The sequence below is a fragment of the Macrosteles quadrilineatus genome, unplaced genomic scaffold (assembly GCF_028750875.1).
Source record: "Macrosteles quadrilineatus isolate MER2022 unplaced genomic scaffold, UCM_ALF_1.0 Scaffold_2__2_contigs__length_208266976, whole genome shotgun sequence".
Lineage (NCBI taxonomy): Eukaryota > Metazoa > Arthropoda > Insecta > Hemiptera > Cicadellidae > Macrosteles > Macrosteles quadrilineatus.
This window is the reverse complement of record NW_026542595.1, coordinates 112,635,604-112,657,683: the sequence shown is the minus strand read 5'-3', so window position 1 is coordinate 112,657,683 and position 22,080 is coordinate 112,635,604. Positions and strand designations below refer to the sequence as shown.

Sequence of the window (22,080 nt, the reverse complement as noted above, 5' to 3'; positions counted from 1 at the left end):
TTTTCGAAAATTTAAAGAAACCCGATCTGTATAAATAAAAAAAATAAATGGACATACAATACGTATTCTATTTGAGCTTGCAAAAGTACCATATTGAGCTTTATTTCCTATGGATTCTCATTAACCCTAAATCTCATGCAACAATGCATATTATTTTTGGGTGAGCGAGCTATGTCTATTGGTTAGAGCGCGGGACTTCGGTCCCTAAGGTTCCGGGTTCAAATCCTGTTAAATCACCAATGGATTTTATCTAAGTGTTAATGCCGCAGCCCCTAGGTCTAGCCTGAAGTAATGTGAAAAACAATCCCGGGCTCGTGCCTAGCGTCCTAGGACAAAAATTCATATCATTTTACCAACAATAAAGTAATTAAAACAGGGATACCAACATTTTTTAGCTTATCGTCAAATAGTGTCTCACAGTACTTGTATTTTGGGTTGCGTAAAAAACGCCCTGGACTTTCGTATGTATCTTATCAGTTTAAATTACTGTCAAATTAAGTCACACAACCTTGAAAAGAACTGGAATGCATTAGCTATTTCAAAATCCTCCAGTTCTTTTTCGATTTTCCAGAGTCAGTTCTAATGTGATTCACATGTTTAGAATTCCTCCGGACGGTTTGACCTTGTGATGTCCTTTGACCTTGACCAAGTGGACGCCTTCGGTTGGGCAATCTGGGCGACTCGTGCATTTTAATCAGTTGCATCCTTCGCGTCATTGACCTCCTGGTCACGTACTTTTTGTGGTTTCCATTTTTTGTATGTTTCAAGCATCTTAGTACCATGTATTTACAAAATTCTACGTTTTATATTAGAAACATGTTTGGCATTGTTATAGATTTTTTTATGTTCCTATTTGCGATGGTTAAGTATTTTTCGATTGTTGAGAATGTAAGCTTACAGCCTCTTATAGTGCATTTTTTCCATGATCCAAAATATATTTTTCACTCCTCCCTCCTAACAAGTTTTTTTCTTCACAATTACAAACTTTACACACTCTCTCTTAATACCACATTACTTTTCATTCCAAATCTATGTTTTACGTTTGTCCCTACTTATTTCAATGGTTTCTAATTTATTGTTCATGTTTCCCTCTTTTTTCCATTGCCTATCTATGTTTCAAGCTTCTTTTTTAGTACTGTCTCTTTTTTAGCTAATTTCCCCATAGGGAATTGCCGGTAGCTATTACCGTAGGTAATATGATTATTATATTATTATTATATATATATATATATATATTTATATATATTATTATTATATTATAATATTATTAACGTAGGTGGTGCCGACCCAACGACACACGACCGACGGCCCGATCGGTCTAGACCCGAGTGGTTTATTTTTTCATTTTGATGTCCCCAGTGACCAAAAACACTATTAGTAAAATTTGTTACATGTACATACAATTATCTAAATTTCTAAGTTCAGTGTTATGAAATCCTATTTTAGAAAATTTCCCATATAGGGAATAAGCTATCACCGTAATACTCATGGTAAGACCTGTACCCGGGACCGATTTTCTTTTTCGTTTTGAGGTCCCTACATGCCAAAAATAGCTGCGGTTTTTGGAAAATAAGTAAATTGTTGTAGTTTGCTTGTCAATGAACATATTTTGATCAAATTTGTAAAATGCATTGATATCGTACCAAACTATTACCATTAAAAAACACTTTTTTAACCTTCCTGTTGCAGCAAACCTAAGTACGCGTTAAACTAATTATATTTAAATAGGCATAAATGTGATATTTTAAGGAGACATTTTAGTTTAAATCCAATCGCTTAGTCTGCAGGTTTGCTGTGGCGGGGGTATTTGCTTTACTCAACAAAATATGCAAAAAGTCAATAGTTTTGTATTGACGGTACAAAGTTTTACAAAAATTCCCCGCAAGATACTTTCACCGTGTGTATAAATGCTTCTCTAGTCCACTACTAGTCTAGTATTGATTTACTGCTTTCATAAACCGGGCCCAGCTATCCTTGATTATTGTGTTTTAACAAATGGTCCTGAGTAAAAAACAGCTAATCTTATTCAGTAACAACCATGAATCTGTACAATCTCACTCCATTCTTCTCTCACTCTTCATATAAATTCAGCAGGAAATACGTATAGTGCGTGCCGACAGCATTCAATTTCACATTTCTGTGTGGTATATTAGAAATCCCTGGTAAGCGAAGACATACGACAATAGCCTACTGACTCACAGCTGTACGGAATGTCAGTAGGTCACTGTACGACCTTGTGTTGACGTTATGTAAGCCTGAGCCTCTCACTGGCGGAACTACTGGAAATGTTTATCTTTCAGCAATACTGTTGCTTCTGGCAAAACCGCAACTTGACAATTACTTTCTTAGCTATCGCAGATTCAAGTGGTTATCACATTTTTTCAATGAGTGTTGGAGGAGTTGTAATTTGGAGCGTTTTTTGTTGTATTTATCACACACGCCACAAGTCACAAATAGCACCTTAGTCCAAGCAAACTAAGAAAACTGACACAGGGATCATTAAAAAAAATGCAAGAAAAAAAATTGTTTTGTAAAAAAATTATGTGAATATGAAAAAAATATGATTTGATTAAATAAAAAAAATACTTGATTCAAGAAGGTTTAATGTTATACTAATGATTTTCTACAACTCGTGTCAATCTCTAATTGAAAAATAGTGATAATTTAAAAACAAATTATAAGGTCAAAAAATAATTTTACAATTTATATTCAACAGAACGGAAATTTCTCACGCTAATATAATTTTATGTTCAAGATGTTTGTCCATACTGATACGAATTCTATATAATAGTATGAAATATAAAGGTTACGTATATATTAAATATCATTTCGATTGTATCAAGATTTTCAACTGAAAATATATACTACAGGTGTATTTGTTTGTTACATATTGAGACCAATAACAATAATTAAAATTATATTTTGTAACGTAATTAAAACAATAATGGTATTCAACAATTTAAAGATCAGCCAATAAAAATTGCAAAACCTATTTACTGTAGTACGTATTGAACGATAATACTAGATAAAGGACATTACTAATTTCATAATAATTAAAAATTACTACTTGTAGTTCACCAAGGAAGAGTAACAAAGTTTTATCAAGTAAAGATTGGATCTGCGATGGTTAGCAAACTTTAGATTAATTGGTGGAAAGATCTAACAAGAACCTTGAAGTTTCTTGAAATATGTCAACACAAAGTATACCAATAATTTGGCAGAGTTTTCTAGACTAACAAATTTCAAACTATAAAAATATTTATAAGTTCAAGTTAAATGATTCTCTTTAAGGCTGATTAGTAGGCCTAGTGTAAACAATCACAGTGAAATTTCAAAAGCAAGTAAAAATCTGGTAAACGATTATACTGTAAGGGAGTATGCTGGATAATTGAAAACGAATATCTATTTAAACATTTCACTAACCGTATACTATTGTGTATAGAATATGAATAAAATGTTTTTGAAAAGTGAGAGTTTTCAAGTCACCAATTCGATTTAAAAGTAATAACGGATCATTGAAGGAGCGAAAAGTGGATAAAACTAATTCTATAACTTTTAAGTATTTTAGTACCTTTGGTTGAATCGTATGCACATTTCACCAGTTTGTCTGGCATATTCAGAGGGTATTCTTATGCATTTACTAACACTATTGTATTTATACAGGGTTAGTAAAAAGTCTGGAGACCCCCTGTTAATTTTTTAACGGCCCATACTAGAAAAACTAAACTCTACACACCTGTATGGCATGTTATGAAGTACTTTTTGGCCATGACCGCCACCCCCAAAACATCCCCAAACACACATCCCCAAAATGGGGGATTTTGGGGGAAACTTAAAAATTTCAAATGGTAAGACCCATCGAGTGACCCCTCATTTTGAAGGTCCTGGTAAAAAAACCAACAACGCAAACTAGAGGTCTATATCTCAATCAAGTAACAAATGGCAGCCAATTGAAATTCTCAGAAGTGAAATTAAACTTACAGCTTTCCAAGTCTGAAGACCCCCTGTAAATTTCAAAAATAAGTTAAATTTTCACATTTAACTTACATTTTCATCCGACATAATCAAGTTCCCAATTTTCATTTTCATAATAAGAACTTGTAGCACCATCTGAAGAATAACCTGTAGCACTATCTGAATAATTATAATAATCACCATCTGAAGAATTAGAACAATGTTTTCCAAAACTCTTGTCACTTCCTGAATTTTTGTTTTTGTATGAGGTAGTCAGAGAAATATAGGATATGACCTTAAAAAATTGCAAGAAAACGTTTTATGGTTTTATTTTGTAGTGTTGGGTTTACAGAACGACATACTAAAAGTTGCCAAAAATCGGTGCACGAGAAAACCACTAAAATCACAATTTAAAATTGCGGCTTTTCCCAACATTGAAAACATTTTGAAAAAAGATACTACATACATATTTTTGTGAACATTTTTTGAGAAACTGACTTGGGACCACTAAATTATTAAATTATTCTTCTTATATCTCCAGTTCTTATTAACGGCGGTGGTCCCAAGTCAGTTTCTCAAAAAAATGTTTCTCTGACTACCTCATACAAAAACAACAATTCAGGAAGTCACAAGAGTTTTGGAAAACATTGTTCTAATTCTTCAGATGGTGATTATTATAATTATTCAGATAGTGCTACAGGTTATTCTTCAGATGGTGCTACAAGTTCTTATTATGAAAATTAAAATTGGGAACTTGATATGTCGGATGAAAATGTAAGTTAAATGTGAAAATTTAGTGAAATTTACAGGGGGTCTTCAGACTTGGAAAGCTGTAAGTTTAATTTCACTTCTGAGAATTTCAATTGGCTGCCATTTTTTACTTGATTGAGATATAGACCTCTAGTTTGCGTTGTTGGTTTTATTTTACCAGGACCTTCGAAATGAGGGGGTCTTACCATTTGAAATTTTTAAGTTTCTCCCAAAATCCCCCATTTTGGGGATGTACACCAGGTGGTGGTCATGGCCAAAAAGTACTTCATAACATGCCATACAGGTGTGTAGAGTTTAGTTTTTCTAGTATGGGCCGTTAAAAAATTAACAGGGGGTCTCCAAACTTTTTACTAACCCTGTATAAATACAATAGTGTTAGTAAATGCATAAGAATACACTCTGAATATGCCAGACAAACTGGTGAAATGTGCATACGATTCAACAACAGGTACTAAAATACTTAAAAGTTATACAATTAGTTGTATCCACTTTTCGCTCCTTCAATGATCTGTTATTACTTTTAAATCGAATTGGTGACTTGAAAACTCTCGCTTTTCAAAAACTTTGTATTCATATTCTATAAACAATAGTATACGGTTAGTGAAATGTTTAAGTAGTTATTCGGTTTCAATTATCCAGCATACTCCCTTACAGTATAATCGTTTGATTTTTACTTGCTTTTGAAATTTCACTGTGATTGTTTACACTAATCAGCCTTAAAGAGAATCACTTAACTTGAACTTATAAATATTTTTATAGTTTGAAATTTGTTAGTCTAGATAACTCTCAAGTTATTGGTATACTTTGTGTTGACATATTTCAAGAAACTTTCAGGTTCTTGTTTGATCTTTCCACCAATTAATCTAAAGTTTGCCAACCATCGCAGATCCAATCTTTACTTGATTAAACTTTGTTACACTTACTTGGTGAACTACAAGTAGTAATTTTGAATTATTATGAAATTAGTAATGTCCTTTATCTAGTATTATCGTTCAATACGCACTACAGTAAATAGGTTTTGCAATTTGTATTGGCTGATCTTTAAATTGTTGAATACCATTATTGTTTTAATTACGTTACAAATAATAAATTTAATTATTGATCTTGGTCTCAATTTCTAACAAACAAACACACCTGTAGTGTATATTTTCAGTTGAAAATCTTGATACAAGCGAGATGATATTAAATATATACGTAACATTGATATTTCGTACTATTATATAGAATTCGTATCAGTATGGACAAACATCTTGAACATAAAATTACATTAGCATGAGAAATTTCCGTTCTGTTGAATATAAATTGTAAAATTTAATTTTTGAGCCTATAATTTGTTTTTAAGTTATCATTATTTTTCAATTAGAGATTGACACGATTTGTAGAAAATCATTACTATAACATCAAACATTCATAAATCAAGTCAATTTTCATTCAATAAAAATTATTTTGTTTCATATTTACATAATTTTTTACAAAACGAAATCACAATCTTAAATAAATTAAACTCAATGTGCAAAGGCCTGTTTTGGTAAACATGAATAGTTTAAACTAAAACAATCCAGAGAATTTCCTACCGATCTGTAACACGTGTTTGTAACAAATTGTATACAATATTTGTAGAAAAAGTGTGTATTAAGGCTTTACAATCTAAGAATCTATCTATAATGATTGTTACAACCAGATTGAATGATAGAGAAGAAATTACCATTTGGGGATTTTGAGATAAGGTTTGTTATCAAGTTTGACTTCTTATCGAGATTTGCAATAAGACGTTATTAAGAATATAGACAATTAATAGTCAATGATAGAATCAAGGGTATTTGAAAATTACATTTGCTATCAAGGTATACGTGTAATCGGGGCTCCACAAATAATAACTGGTTTATTCATTTCCCTTCTAACATTTAAAATCCTTAAATGCCTTAAAACTATTCCACTCCACATACTGTTGTACGCATTAAATTTAGCTAGTGATCCTCCAGTGGTCGAAAACTCGACCAAAATTGCGTAATTTACAGACTTATCTATTTTCACCCCACGCTGTAAATTAAATATGCGATTGGAATTTCTTACATTTGTGTTAATTTTCTGTTTATATTTCGTTAATACGTCACCAGCATGGCGACCCATAAGGCCCATGTTATCTTATATATTTAAAAAAATTGGTTTTTCTTTTCCGAATTCGTTTGGCTCTTCTACCCGACCGATTTTCATGATTGAGGTCTCGAATTGAAGGTGTGCACGTACAGATTTGCCATTAAACATCAGCATATATTTATCTATAATCCCACTCGACTTATACGTAAACGAAATTTGCTCCCCATGTATTTCTTATGGGAGTAAAATTTGGTTTTTCTTTGCCGAGTTCGTTTGGCTTTTCTACCCGACCGATTTTCATGATTGGGGTCTCGAATTGAAGGTGTGCACGTACAGATTTGCCATCAAGTATCTACAAGTAATCTTCTGTATGAGGTACTCGACTTAAATATAATTTGTATAATTTTCGAATTATTACATCAATTTAAGATGTATTTCACCAGTTATATTATATAATCCTACATATTTTGGCCTAAGAACTTTCAGTGAAATATCGGCTTTTGTTTAAGCGATTAAGATACTGTATTACTCAATTAAAAATCATGAATCATGATTATTTCTCGGATATTAAATTTATTTTAACGATGCGGAGCAGCATGGGTCCTCTAGTTGTTTTTTAAATTCATTTTTGTGCTTAATTTTGAAATCTGACTATCTACAGGAAAATATATTTCTAACTGCGTAGATTTTCCCAGCGATGCACACAAGCTGAGAAAAAAGGAACTTAACATGTTTGCCTATTATTATATAGTTTTTTTAAACTTCGTATATAGATTTTTAGATAAAGATTGTATATCGGCGAGATGGAAGTTATGCGGAGCGCTAGTGTTGTGATCGGTGAGTTTAGCAGCGGAGAAAGCATGAACCGGTTTTCTTGTGTAACTGCAGCATTGTTGGCTCACCACGCACCTGCTATCTGACGGAGACCGGTGGAATTACATAAACAATGTCAATCGACGAGTGATGAGTTGATAGCGGGATGTAAACAATCGCGGTTCCGAATTTGTCACCGTTGCAACTGGAACAGTTTTTTTTAACAGGTACTAACAATGCAACAACATAACCAAGTTACGGTTTATTTTATTACAACCAGTTATTTTGATAAAACTGTTAAATTTAAATTATGTCAACTTTTGGAACCGTTGCAACCGGAACTGTTGTTACCGGTTCAACAATGTATAATAAACGATGATAGCAAACGTTGTAACCTGATTTACTGTTACTGTATTTTAAAAACTATAAACGATTTAAATTTCTGATAACTTGGTACCGTTTTGGAACGATTGTTTCTGGTAAAATAATGTGTAATAAACTATGATAACTTAACAACGAGTTTGTCTCACTACAATAGTTTTTACTGTTACAGGTAAAACTGTACAATGTAAATAATGTCAATTTCAGATTATTTGGCACCGTTGCAACTGGAACTATTGTAACCGGGTCAACAATGTATTAAAATAAACGATGGTACAATTCCTTGAAATACACAATGTTAACTTAAAATGAGTTTATTCAGTTGTACTGTTGCTGATAAAACTGTGGTGTAAATAATGTCAATATCAGATAATTTTGTCACAGTTACAACGGGAACGATTGTTACTGGTACAAAAAACATAAAAAATGTTAACTTATAATTAGTTGTAACTGATAAAACTGATGTGTGTCTAAATATGCCAATTTCATATTTTTGGAACAGTTGCAACCGAAACAATTGTTACCGGTACATGTATTAAAATAAACTATGACAAGTTAACAATGAGTTTATATCGATGCAATTGTTTGGACTGTTACCAAAACTCTGCAACGTAAACAATATAGATTTCAGATATTTTGTCACCGTTGCAACCGGAACGAGTGTTGCTAGTACAATGGTGCTTTGACATAAACAATGTTATCATACAGTGAGTTTATATATTCATATTGTTACTGATAATACTGTCTTGTAAATGTTGTTAATTTTAGATTATTTGGTACCGGCAACCGGAGTTTTAACTTTCAATGAGTATATAATATAGTATATATACCTGTCGTTACTACTGGTAAAATAATGCTGTTTACATAGTCAGTTTGCAATTGTATTTACCGTTACAAGAATTTGATTTATCAATTATCAATTATTTAAGATGGGGACGCCACTATGTGCGTATTTTAAATAAATAAATAAAATGCCTTGATTTACGAACGTTTTTCAGTACAAAAACTGTTTTACAAAGTAACTCATGTCAATATAACTTACTTAAAAAATATACAACAATTATGACTATAATTGGCTTAAGTACTCGAAAAACCATATGTTATTTTAAGAGGGAATCCATATGACTTGATTATGAAAATATTGAATTACAACTCAGATCTGACAAATTACAATTCACTTAGTGTGCAGAGTTTCGCTTACTCTTCTGCAGCGGGGATATTTTTTGAAAACCTGATCCATTTTTCTATTAATTTTCCATTGCGTTTCAAGAGTACTTAGCTTAGTTCGATGGATTTTTTTTTCGCTTGGTTCTTCTTCAGTGTGTTATGGCATGCAGTTTCATAGCGCAACACTATATAGACTACATTCACTGTGTGCACTTAGAGTGCAATTTGTCTTTACTCTGTTGGTTTTCCTCATGATGCAACTAACCGTTTAATGGTTATTGCTAGTGTAATGGAGGTATTTAGCTCAGCATAGCAATGGCTAATTGCATATGCAGATATGCTTGCAATGTTCTACTATGTAGTAGGCCTTCTTTGTTTTTGGTTAATTTGCATTTGCTTTGTGTACATACAGTTTCATATTAAAGGCTAGGTTAGGTTAGGTTAGGCAGGTTAAAGGTTTTGACAGAAACGTAAAAAAAATTACGTTGTCAATTTATTTTCAAAATCTGAACGTGTATCAATTCAATATTTTCACTGATATTTTCCATAGAATAATTTAATTTCCACCATATGTTTTTCTTTTTATTTATATTTCAATCATCTCCTTTTTTAAACCATGTTTAATAATTGTCCAAGCAGACCAATAGGTAATTGATTCAATACAATGTAATATAGAAAATGTTTAAATAACCTAATTATGTAAATATATTATAACCTATAACCTGTTGTAACAAAAATGCTTCAAATTTAATATAATTTTACTTAAATAACTTTTCAAAATTCAATATTAGCTTTTAAGCAAATGTAAATTTTATAATATATGTTTGAACATTGACCTAAAAGTTTACAGTGATATAGTCAGCATTGACATGTGATTGAGTTCAACAATGCACCAAACCTTCCTCAATTCCAACAGAGCTGAATTAGTGTGAAGATATGAATGTTTAACTGGTATATTTTAATATCAAAATTTATCCCAAAAAAATATATTTGAATAAAATTAGTGAAACTTAATGAAAGAAGATTCGTCCTTGTTTTACAAACATTAATTACAAATCTCAAGAATTATTTCATTACCTGTGAAGAAGACTTCTAAATTAGTGAGATCACTCCTGTAGAACCTTTTTCTTGGAAGCCATTAGAACATTTTAGGCCTTAACTTTTGGAAATTTGTACCAAATTTTGAAATCAAGAAACTATTAGAAGCTTATTCCATAACGTTAATTCAACCAATCAGAAAAAGAATTTTAAAATAATTTATATTTAAAAACCAAATTTAATTGTAAAATCACAAGATTAAATTCTAACGCCGCCCGATCACCCCAACCTGAGATAAAGATCCATGTAATAAACCTCCTGAGCCTAAATTAAAATTTTTGTACTAGCCTAAAGCTTTTATTTATTAAATTCAACTCCCTATATTGTAAACTCTTATTGTGAATCCCTTTCTTTTCTTTACTATCAGTTTTTGCACGGTTATTTGATAAAATGAAGTTTCTGTTTTGTAAATTTGGAGTTTCCATTGTAGGCCTAGGTTAAGAATGATTGCAAACGTCTGGATACATTTTATTATATCCATATAAAAAAGCCAAAGGTGAAACTAGCAAATTCACGCTCTGAAGGTGATTAATATATTTCTTACAACAAATCAATATCATTTCTAGAACTATTTTACTGATGTATATATTGTTAGTAAAATGTTTCATACTTATGCATGCTAAGTAAGTATTTATCAATTATTATTATCAATTATTTAAGATGGGGACGCCATTATGTGCGTTTTTTATCCCAAATATGAGTGAAGGATGAGTGGCGCGATCTTGTAGTCTTGTTAGTGCCTAAGGCCGACATTTTCTATGAATATGTATGATAATAAGTATGACTAGGTATGATCTATGAAATATAATGTTTAGTCTTACCTTAGCTAAAGAACTTATCAAGGGGATTTGATTTAATAATTTTGTTTTTCGTTTTTCAGCCGACTTCATCCACGTTTGCAAGAGGAATGATCCTCAAGTTGAGACATGTATACGAAATAGCATAGAAGAACTCAGGCCGTATCTTAGAAGAGGTATGTCATCTTTTGTATAAATACCATACTTTAGAAATAAAATATATTACACTATAATGTTGATATAGGACATTCAAGTTAAATTTTCAAATGAGTAGAAAAATGCCGTTACAGTGCAAGTATATTTTGTGCCACGACGAAGGAACCTGAAGGATGTCTTTATAGGAAACCTATCTGCTGATCATAAGTACTAAAAATGACTGAAGATGTTTGTAGTTTCTAAAAGGGGAAACAAGTTATAAGAAAAGTCTTTGTCTTTTTCTCGCTCAAACCTCTCTTCAGTGTAGCTCCTGAATAGTTTTACGATGTTTAATGATTCGGTTGAATTGTTACATAAAAGACCAGCTTTTGAGGATTGGCGTTGAACATTTGGAATTTTCCGTTAGTCGCTCTCACTTCCAAAAGTTGAAACTAAAATATTCTATCGAACCTATTTGATTCTAATAAATCTTTCCAAGACTCCCTTAATAGTAGTTTTGTTTTAGTGCAATGTGTTGGAAATTGTATAAATATCTGTTACCATTTCTGTCGATAAATTTTGTGGTTTACTCTTTTTTTTACCAAATATCAAAGAGCGCATTGTCAAACCATTATAAACCGTAGTCAGTTGTGGCTGTTTTTTTTTTTTTTTTTTTTTTTGTTGGTGGCAAAAACTCGTAAGAGGTTAAAATTAAAATAAAAACAATATCTACGAAGAGACAAAGAACTGGTTGGGTATAACATCTTACCAAAGGATTCGTTTTAAAATGCTTTCTCAGCTAGATCTTTTGTAGATTATAAATAAAACTTAGACAGAGCAGTAATTTAATGACTTTATAGTTTTAATGCATGCATTTCAATTAGTTTGATGTTTACTTCAGTGATTTTTGAAATAGCTATCATTATAATTATAAATTTAAATGGGGACGCCACCTAGGTGCGTATTTTGACCTAGAGTGAAGGATAAGTATACTACTGACTAAGTAGCTACTGACTTTTCTCAGGATCCTTCTTACAACATTTTGATTATCAGGCAAGCACTATAACCACTCAACCACCCAGCCATACAAACAGTTAAGACTGCGTTGACAGAACGTTATAAAATAAATGTATTAAGTTGATAACAAGAACTTTTAAGAGGCTGAGAGAATATAAAACGCAAGAAAACTGGACAACAATAAAGACAAAAGTAGCATAGGGATATAGATGATACATTTTACTAAAAGAAGTATTTATTCAACGATACTTTACTAAACGGACTGTAGTATAGTTATATTGCAAATAAAGTCGAATTTATTGCATTTTCTGTAATGTTGGAATAACCTAACCTGTAATACAGGGTCATTGATTATTTTACACATTTTAAGATAAAATAAATAAATAACCAAGCAACATAGAAACATGGGAATTATTTAATTAAATAGCAAATTTAAAACAGTTTTATACAGTAACTGCAAAAATAAATTTAAAAAATTTCAGCAATTATGAAATGTACCGGTAGTTTTGAAGATACTATAAAAGTCATCTAAACTTTTATTGTAAGTTATGTTCTTCTGAGGTGAGGACCCTTTAGACTATATGTTGGACACTTCCCAGTCGTTTGAACTGTCTGTAACACCATTTTATAGAACTGTTACACGGAGAACTACTGCCATACTCTAAACGAAGCCTTCTTCGAACAGTTTTTACAGATTTACTTTCATTGAAACCAAAGACTTTGCTTTTTATTGCACACTAGTTATTTTGTTACTTAGCTAAGTCAGTTTAAGGTTTGATTCACCAAATGTCATACACAGCTGGTGTAGAAAGGTCCATTGTTGGTTTTGCCATGCTATCAATGCTGAGTATGCCATAACACAAGTCATTGAGAAAAAAACATAACTTACACTCACTGTTTGATTTTTGCACACTTTTTATAACAACTTTTTAAATTAATTACATTTATATCATCATTGTTTTGCAGTAACTGGATAAAACAGTTTTAAATTTGCTATTCAATGAAACAATTCCCATGTTTCTGTTGCTTGGTTATTTTTTATATAATCTTAAAATGTGTCCAATAATTTATTACCACCCTGTACAAAGCATATTATTGTAGGTGCCTCGGGAATAGCATATATTTCAACCAAACCCTTCATATAATCATAAATCAACATACAGCAATACAAAAATGAATTCTAATTTAACTTTTTCATTAGTTTACCTCTGAACTAGTACAAAACAAAAGTAGTCACAAGTTCAAAATAAACTTCGAGCCTAACACAAATCGCACTCACCAACCTTGAAGACTAATGCTAACATTTAGAAACAGCACACAATTATCACACTTTCATTATTGCTAGTCACACACTTGTGACGCACATTATCTATATTCAACGACCACGGCCACTTTGATTGCGGTTTGCAAATCACCCGCCATTTCTAAAATCAACACTCTCCCATCAAACGGGTTGAATGGAAATCACCCGTTTTGCACACTTGAGTGATTGTGCAGAACTTCACCTTGGTCTGCTCATGAATCATTGACAACTTCATTGACGTTGGAATACTTCAATGTTTGTGGTGTTGCTTGAGTTGTGTAGATGATTCAGTGGAACCTCGATAATAAGTCAAATTAAGTGTCATTTTAAAATCCCCTTGAATTCATTTCACAATTAATCACATACTTTTGTAAACCTCGATAAGAAGTCAATTGATAAGTCTTATATTTCCAATGAGTCTTGTTTCGAGGTTCTACTGTACACTATTTTTGAATTTATAATGAATCATTATTTAAAATGTAATGATTTTTTGTTTTAAATTAGCTTTGTAGCTGAGTGCTTTATATCATAATATCAGCTGGTTCTTTACTGAAACATGTCAGACATTTTTTGATTGTTTACTACAGTTGGGAAAAAGTTCAGACATTCGAGTTTTAGCTCTACAGAAAAGTGACCGAACTAGTTAGAAAAACATGGAAAATATCTACGTATTCCTTTAAAAACAAAATTCTTTAGCTTGTTAATACATTTTGCTATGGCAGTCTGAAGGTAAATAAACGGTATCAGCATAAGAATGCTGATACCGTTTATTTACCTTCATACACATACTTTCTTCCATTAGATCGTCAACAACCTTTATCATGAGTAAGCGGTGAGAGTAAATATGGTATTTTATAGTTAAAAATTACAAAAGTTGCAATAACTTTTGAACTGGAATTGTTACAGCAATGGGGTGTTGTACTATTTTTTTTAGAATTATAAGGACCATGACATATTAGTTTTGATCACAACCAGCTCTTCTGCAAAAATCCGATTTTTTTGTTATTTTATAGGAAAATAACATAAGTTACAACAACTTTAGAACCGCAATTTTTACGGAAATTGGATTTTTTCACTATAACATATTACATTTTTTAGAAATCCGTTTGGACCATTTTCGAGAAAATACGATTTTTTCGTTATTTTATGGGGGTTTTTTTTATGGGAAAATAACATAATTTACAATACTTTTTGAACCGTAATCTTTACAGAAATGGGAGTCACACCATTTTGTTCAGAATTTAAAGTGCTACAACATACTATATACTATACGTTAGGGACCCAAAACAGATTGGCCTATATTCACTCAAAACCTAAACTCGAAAATGTTGACGAAAACAATACTATGGTATAGGAGGAGAAAGTAAAAATCCCTGTTTTTAGAGTATCATAAACAATTTTATGACTTTAATTAGGTATACCCCGCTGTCCTTGATCATTGAGTTTTAAATAAATGGTCTTGGTTATAAATCAGCTAATCAGTAACAAAGCTACACAAGGCATTTTAACTCCATTCAAAACTCATTCTCCTCCCATATTCGTGTGGGATTTTCTTCGGATGGACTACTTAAGTTAAAGTATGCATTTTCATAAAGGTATCTCTAGCCACCCTTTGTCTGCAGGTATACCTGAGCTAAAGGTTCCCTCTCTAGAACCCCTGGTGATCAAGGAGTTAGTCGCCGCAGAGGGAAGTGGACTCAAGATCACCACAGAAAACCTTAAGGTGCACGGGTGTGCCAACTTCACCTTGGTCAAGTTAAAGTGAGTTTCATGAGAATTAGAAAGTATAAGAAACTATCTTGCTGTCTTGAAAAATTACAACTTTTTGTCTAGAGAGAGGATTAGTGTTTCTTTTTTTTTCTTAAATATATCTAGTTTCTTATACTGAGAATTATCAATTTGCTCTCTTTGAGAAGTTACTCATTGTAATGAGAAGTAAAATATTTATATTTTGAGAAGGCAACAGGTTGTTTTAACTCTCATCACAAAAGAGATGTTCATAAGGTTATCTAATATATAAAATTCTCGTGTCACAGTGTTTGTCTGCAAACTCCTCCGGAACGACTTCACCGATCGTTATGAAATTTGGTGTGTAAATTCTGTAGGTATGCGAATCGGACGTAAACTATTTCCCGTTTCGAAATTCTTAAAAGGGCTCCGCCCCAGTGGCTCTGGAGTTTCCCATGTTAACCTTATGAGAAATGGAATTAATGAATCTTAACAGCTGTTTCAATTAAACAAGTTGGTTCTGTTCTATGATGTTCAATAGCATTAAAGTTACAAGGATTACCAACAGGGTGCAGCACTATTATTTCTTTTACATTTATGACAACAGCTAATTTGCAACCAAAAGGTGAGTGAGCGTAGCGAACGAACTTCAACCTGGAGGCGAGTTAGCGTAGCGAACGAGCTAACCTGAAGGCAAGTGAGCGCAGCGAACGAGCTCCAACCCAAAGGTGAGTGAGCGTAGCGAACGAACTTCAACCAGGACGTGATTGAGCGATGCGAACGAGATCATCTTGAAAATTAAACGTAACGGTACTTTCTTTCCATCGGTCTGTCTTAGGGGAAACCTATAACTTAGGCGATACGAAGTTCGCCGGGTCAGCTAGTTCTTTTATAGAATTTCACAAGTTCAAGTACCGGTATTCTAAAAATCACAATACAATATAAACCATTTAATTATGATTTTTTAATGCAATTATTTCCATATTATTCAAACAAGTACATGTTAAATGTGTACATTTCGTGTGTCATTTTACAGGAAATGAAATTTGAGTCACACCGAGTTTTTTAAACAGAAACTCTTCACTTTAAGAATGGAAAATCAGAGAAACATTAGTATCCTTACATAGTTTTAAAGATTACAAGACAAATAAGTTTTCAATAATGTTTGACACTCTGCAGTCCAGTTGAACATCAAAAGACTTTCCTATAACGTATTGAACTTTTCTCAAAAGTCACAAATACAAACTTCGATTGCTGAATAAAGGCTTAGGCGTATAAAGATGTTTTATCCCATCAATAATAAGACAATGTTTAGTGCACTTTACAGCCATTTTATCTAAGCCTGTTATTCCTTAACTGAGGGTATGGAAACCTAAATTGTTGCCATTTTGTGATTACTTTTCCAAAACAATAAACTCGTTCTGTCCTGTCTAACATGATGCACCTTTTGTTTAAGAAGTTTGACTTCATATTGAACTCCAGTATGCTTGTCAACTCAAATATGCAATGGTTTGCTGCATGACAAATCTTCGTCAATAATGCAATAACAAGAAAAATCTTACACGATGTCTATAGCTCTATGGTTAAGATTGGATATATCAGTTATAGTCAATATCACAACTGATATATTTTGTTTTACAGTGTGAACCTGAAGACCCATCAATATCAGTTTAACATCAAACTCCCTCACCTAGTGTTGGACGGAAGATACGTCATCGATGGCAGAGTTCTTCTCATCCCCATCAGAGGAAAGGGGAGACTTACAGGAGACATATGTAAGCACAATTTGTGAAAGCTCGAAAAATAACACATTATATTTTATAAAACCCCATTTTATTCAATAGTTTTGCATTGTGATATAATAATATTAAATGATATGCAGTTTTTACAAGTAACCAAACAAACTAGTTTACTGAATATTTTACTTCAATCTTTTGTCTTAGAAGTGTAGTTGTTGTGTATAAAATAATTTAACTTTTTGTTTTGCGACCCAATTTATTCTGTTTACAATCCAATTTACCATTTTGGAAGGGGGTAAATAAGTTTTTTAGAAGTAAGCAAAGTTTCTGAAATGTGGGTCGGGTCAGTGCTCTCATCAAAGCGGAAATAGTTTAGTTTCTTGGACATGTCAACAATACAAGTTTATCGTTTGGAAATTGTAATTTTATTTTTTTCTTATATTCAGCTGGTGAAATAACCAGCTCATCGATGCCGCCCTTAATAAATCTAACTTTAAAGTACCTTTTGGTTTTTTCCAAGATTCATTATATTAAATTACCATAAACGAGTACAGACGTTGAACCCGGAAAATTGCGCAGTTTAAAAGTGTATAATACCTTTTTCTTAGGTAAAATGATCCTGTGCAATACCCACTTAGGCTACATTTTAAGACTATTTTTGTTTTTAACGATAAAGTGAATAGAATTACTATTTTACAATAAATTTGTTGATTTTAGATCTACACTATACATAGTGATTTACCTACCCCAATTAAGCCACAATTATTGTCAAAAATGTAACCTACATAATGTACATTTGTAACATCTGTTTACTCCCTTGTTAACAGTCTGACTATGGTTAAAAAATTAACTGAAGAAACAGGTGTTAATAACAATTCTCATTTAAACCATTGTAAATACTGTTGGCCAGCGAAACTAGGTCTTTGAAAATGGACTTGGAAATAAATTAAACGTGAGAGGGCGAAGCCCTAAAGTAAATTACCTTTTGCGCGCTAGAACATGAGCTTTATAATGACACCTCAATCGTAAAAATCTGTTAAATAGGATGGCTGAAAAAGGAATGTTCATGGAAGGGATGTTGATTGTATGAAGTTTAAGATTATTCCTAATAATTATTCATGTATGTAGATCAGGCACTTAGTTTATATTCTTTTACTTTGTACTGACTTCGAGGTAGCTGCTGCTACCAGACGGAGGATAGTGAAAGTAGTTGCAGTTGGTTCCAGTCTTGTCCGCTAGACCTCGCGATGTATTCCATTTACTTTTAAGACACCGCCTTTACTTTAGTGTAGAACATACGAGGATATCCGCCATCAATTTCACCTTTGTTAAAATAAATGTGTAAAGCATGAATAACTTTTTTAACTACAATATTTTAAAATTATAGATTAAATTCATATTTCAACCAATAGATCAAATAAAATATGACTAAACCAGAATTTTAAATTTCGTTACAATAATAATGTTAACATAACGTGCGTGAGATTTACATACACACTCTGGATAAAGAGTTTTTTTTTTTGTTACGTGGATGTCTTCATGTTGCGTTTGTAGTTGTGTTGGTAGTAATCTGTAAAGTAATTACTTTAGTAGTTGGAAAACTATTTTGGAAGTGTATTAGAACTGTTTAGACATAAGCTGTACAACACTTTTTAAATTATGTGTAGTACATCCATTACTTTGTCTTTGAGATAATAAAGCAGTTTCACCAAGACATCCTATCTATATGAACCAGTTATGAACATGTTTTTTATTAAAATAGAACATAGTTCTGTGAGCCAGCCACAGAGTGCACTAGTGTCCAAAATTTCATATCCTACCATTCTTTTACTACTGAGATAGTTTGGGGCATAAAGATAAAAGATGGTATAACTTACAATTAGTTGTCCCCATGAGCTCAACTTGGTTAAAAAGCAAGTGATTCGACAGAAATAAATAATTTGTTCAGCGCAATCTGTCAGTGGCTCACTAACTACGTCCATTTTGACAGTTCGTTTCGACATTACCATAAACTAACCAACACAAATATACTTCTCATCCCATCGTAAATTTTGAAGCTCGTTTTCCGTGTCTAGTTCATGTCCAGTGACACTGGTGGATGGTGTCGACAAAATTTAGTTCCTATTATTTTAGGACTAATTTCATGGTTTGTGCTTTTCTGTTTGGTCATATAACTAGAGGATGAGTTATTGTTTGTGATTTTATCGTTTTATTTGGCTAAACGAGGTTTTAAATGACTGAAATAACAAGCAACAAATTGTAAACAAAACACGACATCTGCAGTACACCGGACAGAACTAACGATAAAATTGGCTTCAGCTGTTCCATAAGGATGGGAAAACTATAAGGGAGTAGGTTTTATCTATGACATTACTTAGGTTATGCTGGAATATTATAATTTACCAGCTATACACACTTAAAAACTGATATGTTATGAAATTATTTTTATGTCAGAATACATTCCTTTATCCCGTTTCAGTCAACGCCAAAGCCAATGTAACACTTGGCGGGTTGATCGTCAAAAGAAAAGGAGAAGAATATCTTCACTACAACAAGATGACGATCAAGATTAAAGTTGTTCAGGGACAGCTTCATCTTGCCAATCTGTTTGGAGGAGAAGCTGTGCTGGGTAAGTATCTCGTTTAGATTGTTAATTATACAATTATTTGGGGCTTTTAACAATGAATGTGATTAACGGGCATTTTTTAGAATGTATTTAGATTTCTGGGTGGCTGAGTGATATAGTTTTTGTCTAAAACATCGTCTACACCGGCAGATTCGTATGTGAAAACAGTGACTGCAGGCCCCACATATTTCTCGTTTGTGTCTGGGATGTCTGTTGACTTTTTTAAAAAGATGTTAAGACAAATTTAAAATTGGAGTTAGATGGTTACAGTTTGCATACAATTTTAGAACAGTTTTCATTCATTTGACAAATTACAGATATCGTTTTTCTAGTGACAAAAGTACAAAGTTTTCTGTTTACAACGAAATTGAAATATACAAAAAAATATTTCGTCTCTAGTTTTCTCGTCCATACGTTGTTTTAAACTGAAACTGGCAACCAATTGTCTTTCTAAAGTCTGTATTTTGGATCCTTTCACCTGACCAATTAATGTCCCAATTTATATATTCCCGATTATATATATTAAAAGTCTAACTGGGGCTGTCTCGGGCCTTAAAACATGGGTAGTAATATAATTCCACCATGAATATAAATGGTCCAGGCTAAAAAAACAGCTGAGCGTTATCAGTAACAAAACCACAACAAGTATTTCCTTTCATTTTATACTCCTTACTAAGGATATTATGGTTGCCAAAAAGGTAATAATTGATTATGTAGCTAGGATCAATATACTGATCAATATATAGTATACTGATTAAATCAATAACACCAATCAGGCTTGTGCATTATCAAACTGGGAAACATATTTAAATATTTTTCGTACAGTAAAGTATTCCTTTTCATTATTTAGGGAACACAGCTGATTATTTTGATTTTCCAGTTAAGCTAAAATATTTGACTAATTGACCAATACCTCTGTTTATCGTGACTACTTTCCTTTAACAGTCATTTATCTAGCTATCGATTACTAATTCTATGTTTCCCTCCACTATTTCTATGTTTCTCTTCACAATTTCTATGTTTCTCCTCACTATTTCTACGGTTCTCCCCACTATTTCTATGTTTCTCTTCACAATTTCTATGTTTCTCTTCACAATTTCTATGTTTCTCCTCACTATTTCTATGTTTCTCCTCACTATTTCGATGTTTCTCCCCACAATTTCTATGTTTCTTCTCACAATTTCTATGTTTCTTCTCACTATTTATATGTTTCTCCTCACTATTTTTTTGTTTATCCGTACTTTTTATACGTTAACCTACAATTTGTCTATGTTTCCTCGATCTACTTTTATGTTTCCCTCCACTATTTCGACTTTTCCCCTAATTTCTCTGTTTCCCACTTTATTAATATGTTTTATTCTATGTTTCCCCCGCCATGTTGCAGGTGAGGTGATCAACAGCGCGATCAACGCCAACTTTGAGCAGTTCATAAACGAGTTGAGACCCATCATAGAGAAGGCGTTGGCCAAGTTCATGCTGGAGAGTGCTGACGGCATCGCATCCTCCTTCCCCTACAAGGATCTGTTCCCTTTGTAACCGCAGGACGAAGGATTCAGTCAGTTGTCAGGAAAACATATCAGCTGGGAAGGTTATCAGTTGGATGATTCATCAGAAGAAAAAAACAGCTGACAGTGTCATTTGACCAATTTCGGCCAAGGACGATATAAAGTCAGTTGATCGAGTCATCAAGTGCTTCATCGTGTAGGTCTAATTACGCTTTCAGTGTCCAAATAAAGTTGAAGAGGTTATCAATTCATAAAACTAAAAGCTGATGGTACAGTCAATTGATGAAAACTTAGGTTGATCACTTAACCAATCAATTCAGCTTAAAAAGAACCAAGAAATGAACCTTTTTAATAATGTTTTTCAATAATGCCACCATCAACTGACATAGTTATTTGCTGATTAATTCATTTGGTGAATCGATCATCTGATGTATATTTAAGTTTAAGTAGCTATTGACTTATGATACTATCAGCTGATAAAGTTTAAAACTGATGATTTTTAACTGACGATTTGAGTTGACATATTTATCAACGCGAGTGTGTGTAAGTGAATGTATGAGTGTGAAGATATTCGCTAGCTAATAGTGTATATATATGTGCCATAAGGACTGATGGGCACCAACTATTTAAGACTCTGTGTTATTAATGTTAAATTGTATAGGGTAACTCATTATATTTCCTAGGTAAGAATAAATTATGTAGAAATGTCATGTTGTTTTTATTTCCCTGCGTGATTAAAACCAGGTGTTAAGTTGTAAAATTTGCTAGAATAGCTCACGAAAATTTTAGTAAAAAAATAGCAAAAAAAAATTAGTTTAGTAGTAAAAATTTAGTAGTACCGTATATGTTATGAAATATTTCTGTGAGTGTATGAAGGAGAAAGAGACAGAGAGATCTTTTAGTATACATTTTTTCAATATACTTCGTTATATAAATATAGAGGACCATG

The 22,080-nt window shown here is 32.4% G+C and overlaps 1 protein-coding gene across 1 annotated transcript in view; it reads left to right on the top strand.

Annotated features, from left to right (window-relative positions):
* LOC128986210 (protein takeout-like) overlaps positions 1-21,839 on the top strand; it is a 29,454-nt gene extending 7,615 nt beyond the window's left edge. Inside the window, exons 2-6 of the mRNA XM_054406430.1 lie at positions 11,162-11,254; positions 15,156-15,294; positions 16,903-17,036; positions 19,480-19,629; positions 21,011-21,839. Coding sequence (XP_054262405.1) covers positions 11,162-11,254; positions 15,156-15,294; positions 16,903-17,036; positions 19,480-19,629; positions 21,011-21,162 — 668 coding nt within the window. The 3' untranslated portion in view covers positions 21,163-21,839. The remainder of the gene's footprint in view (positions 1-11,161; positions 11,255-15,155; positions 15,295-16,902; positions 17,037-19,479; positions 19,630-21,010) is intronic.
* The last annotated feature ends 241 nt before the right edge of the window (positions 21,840-22,080 follow it).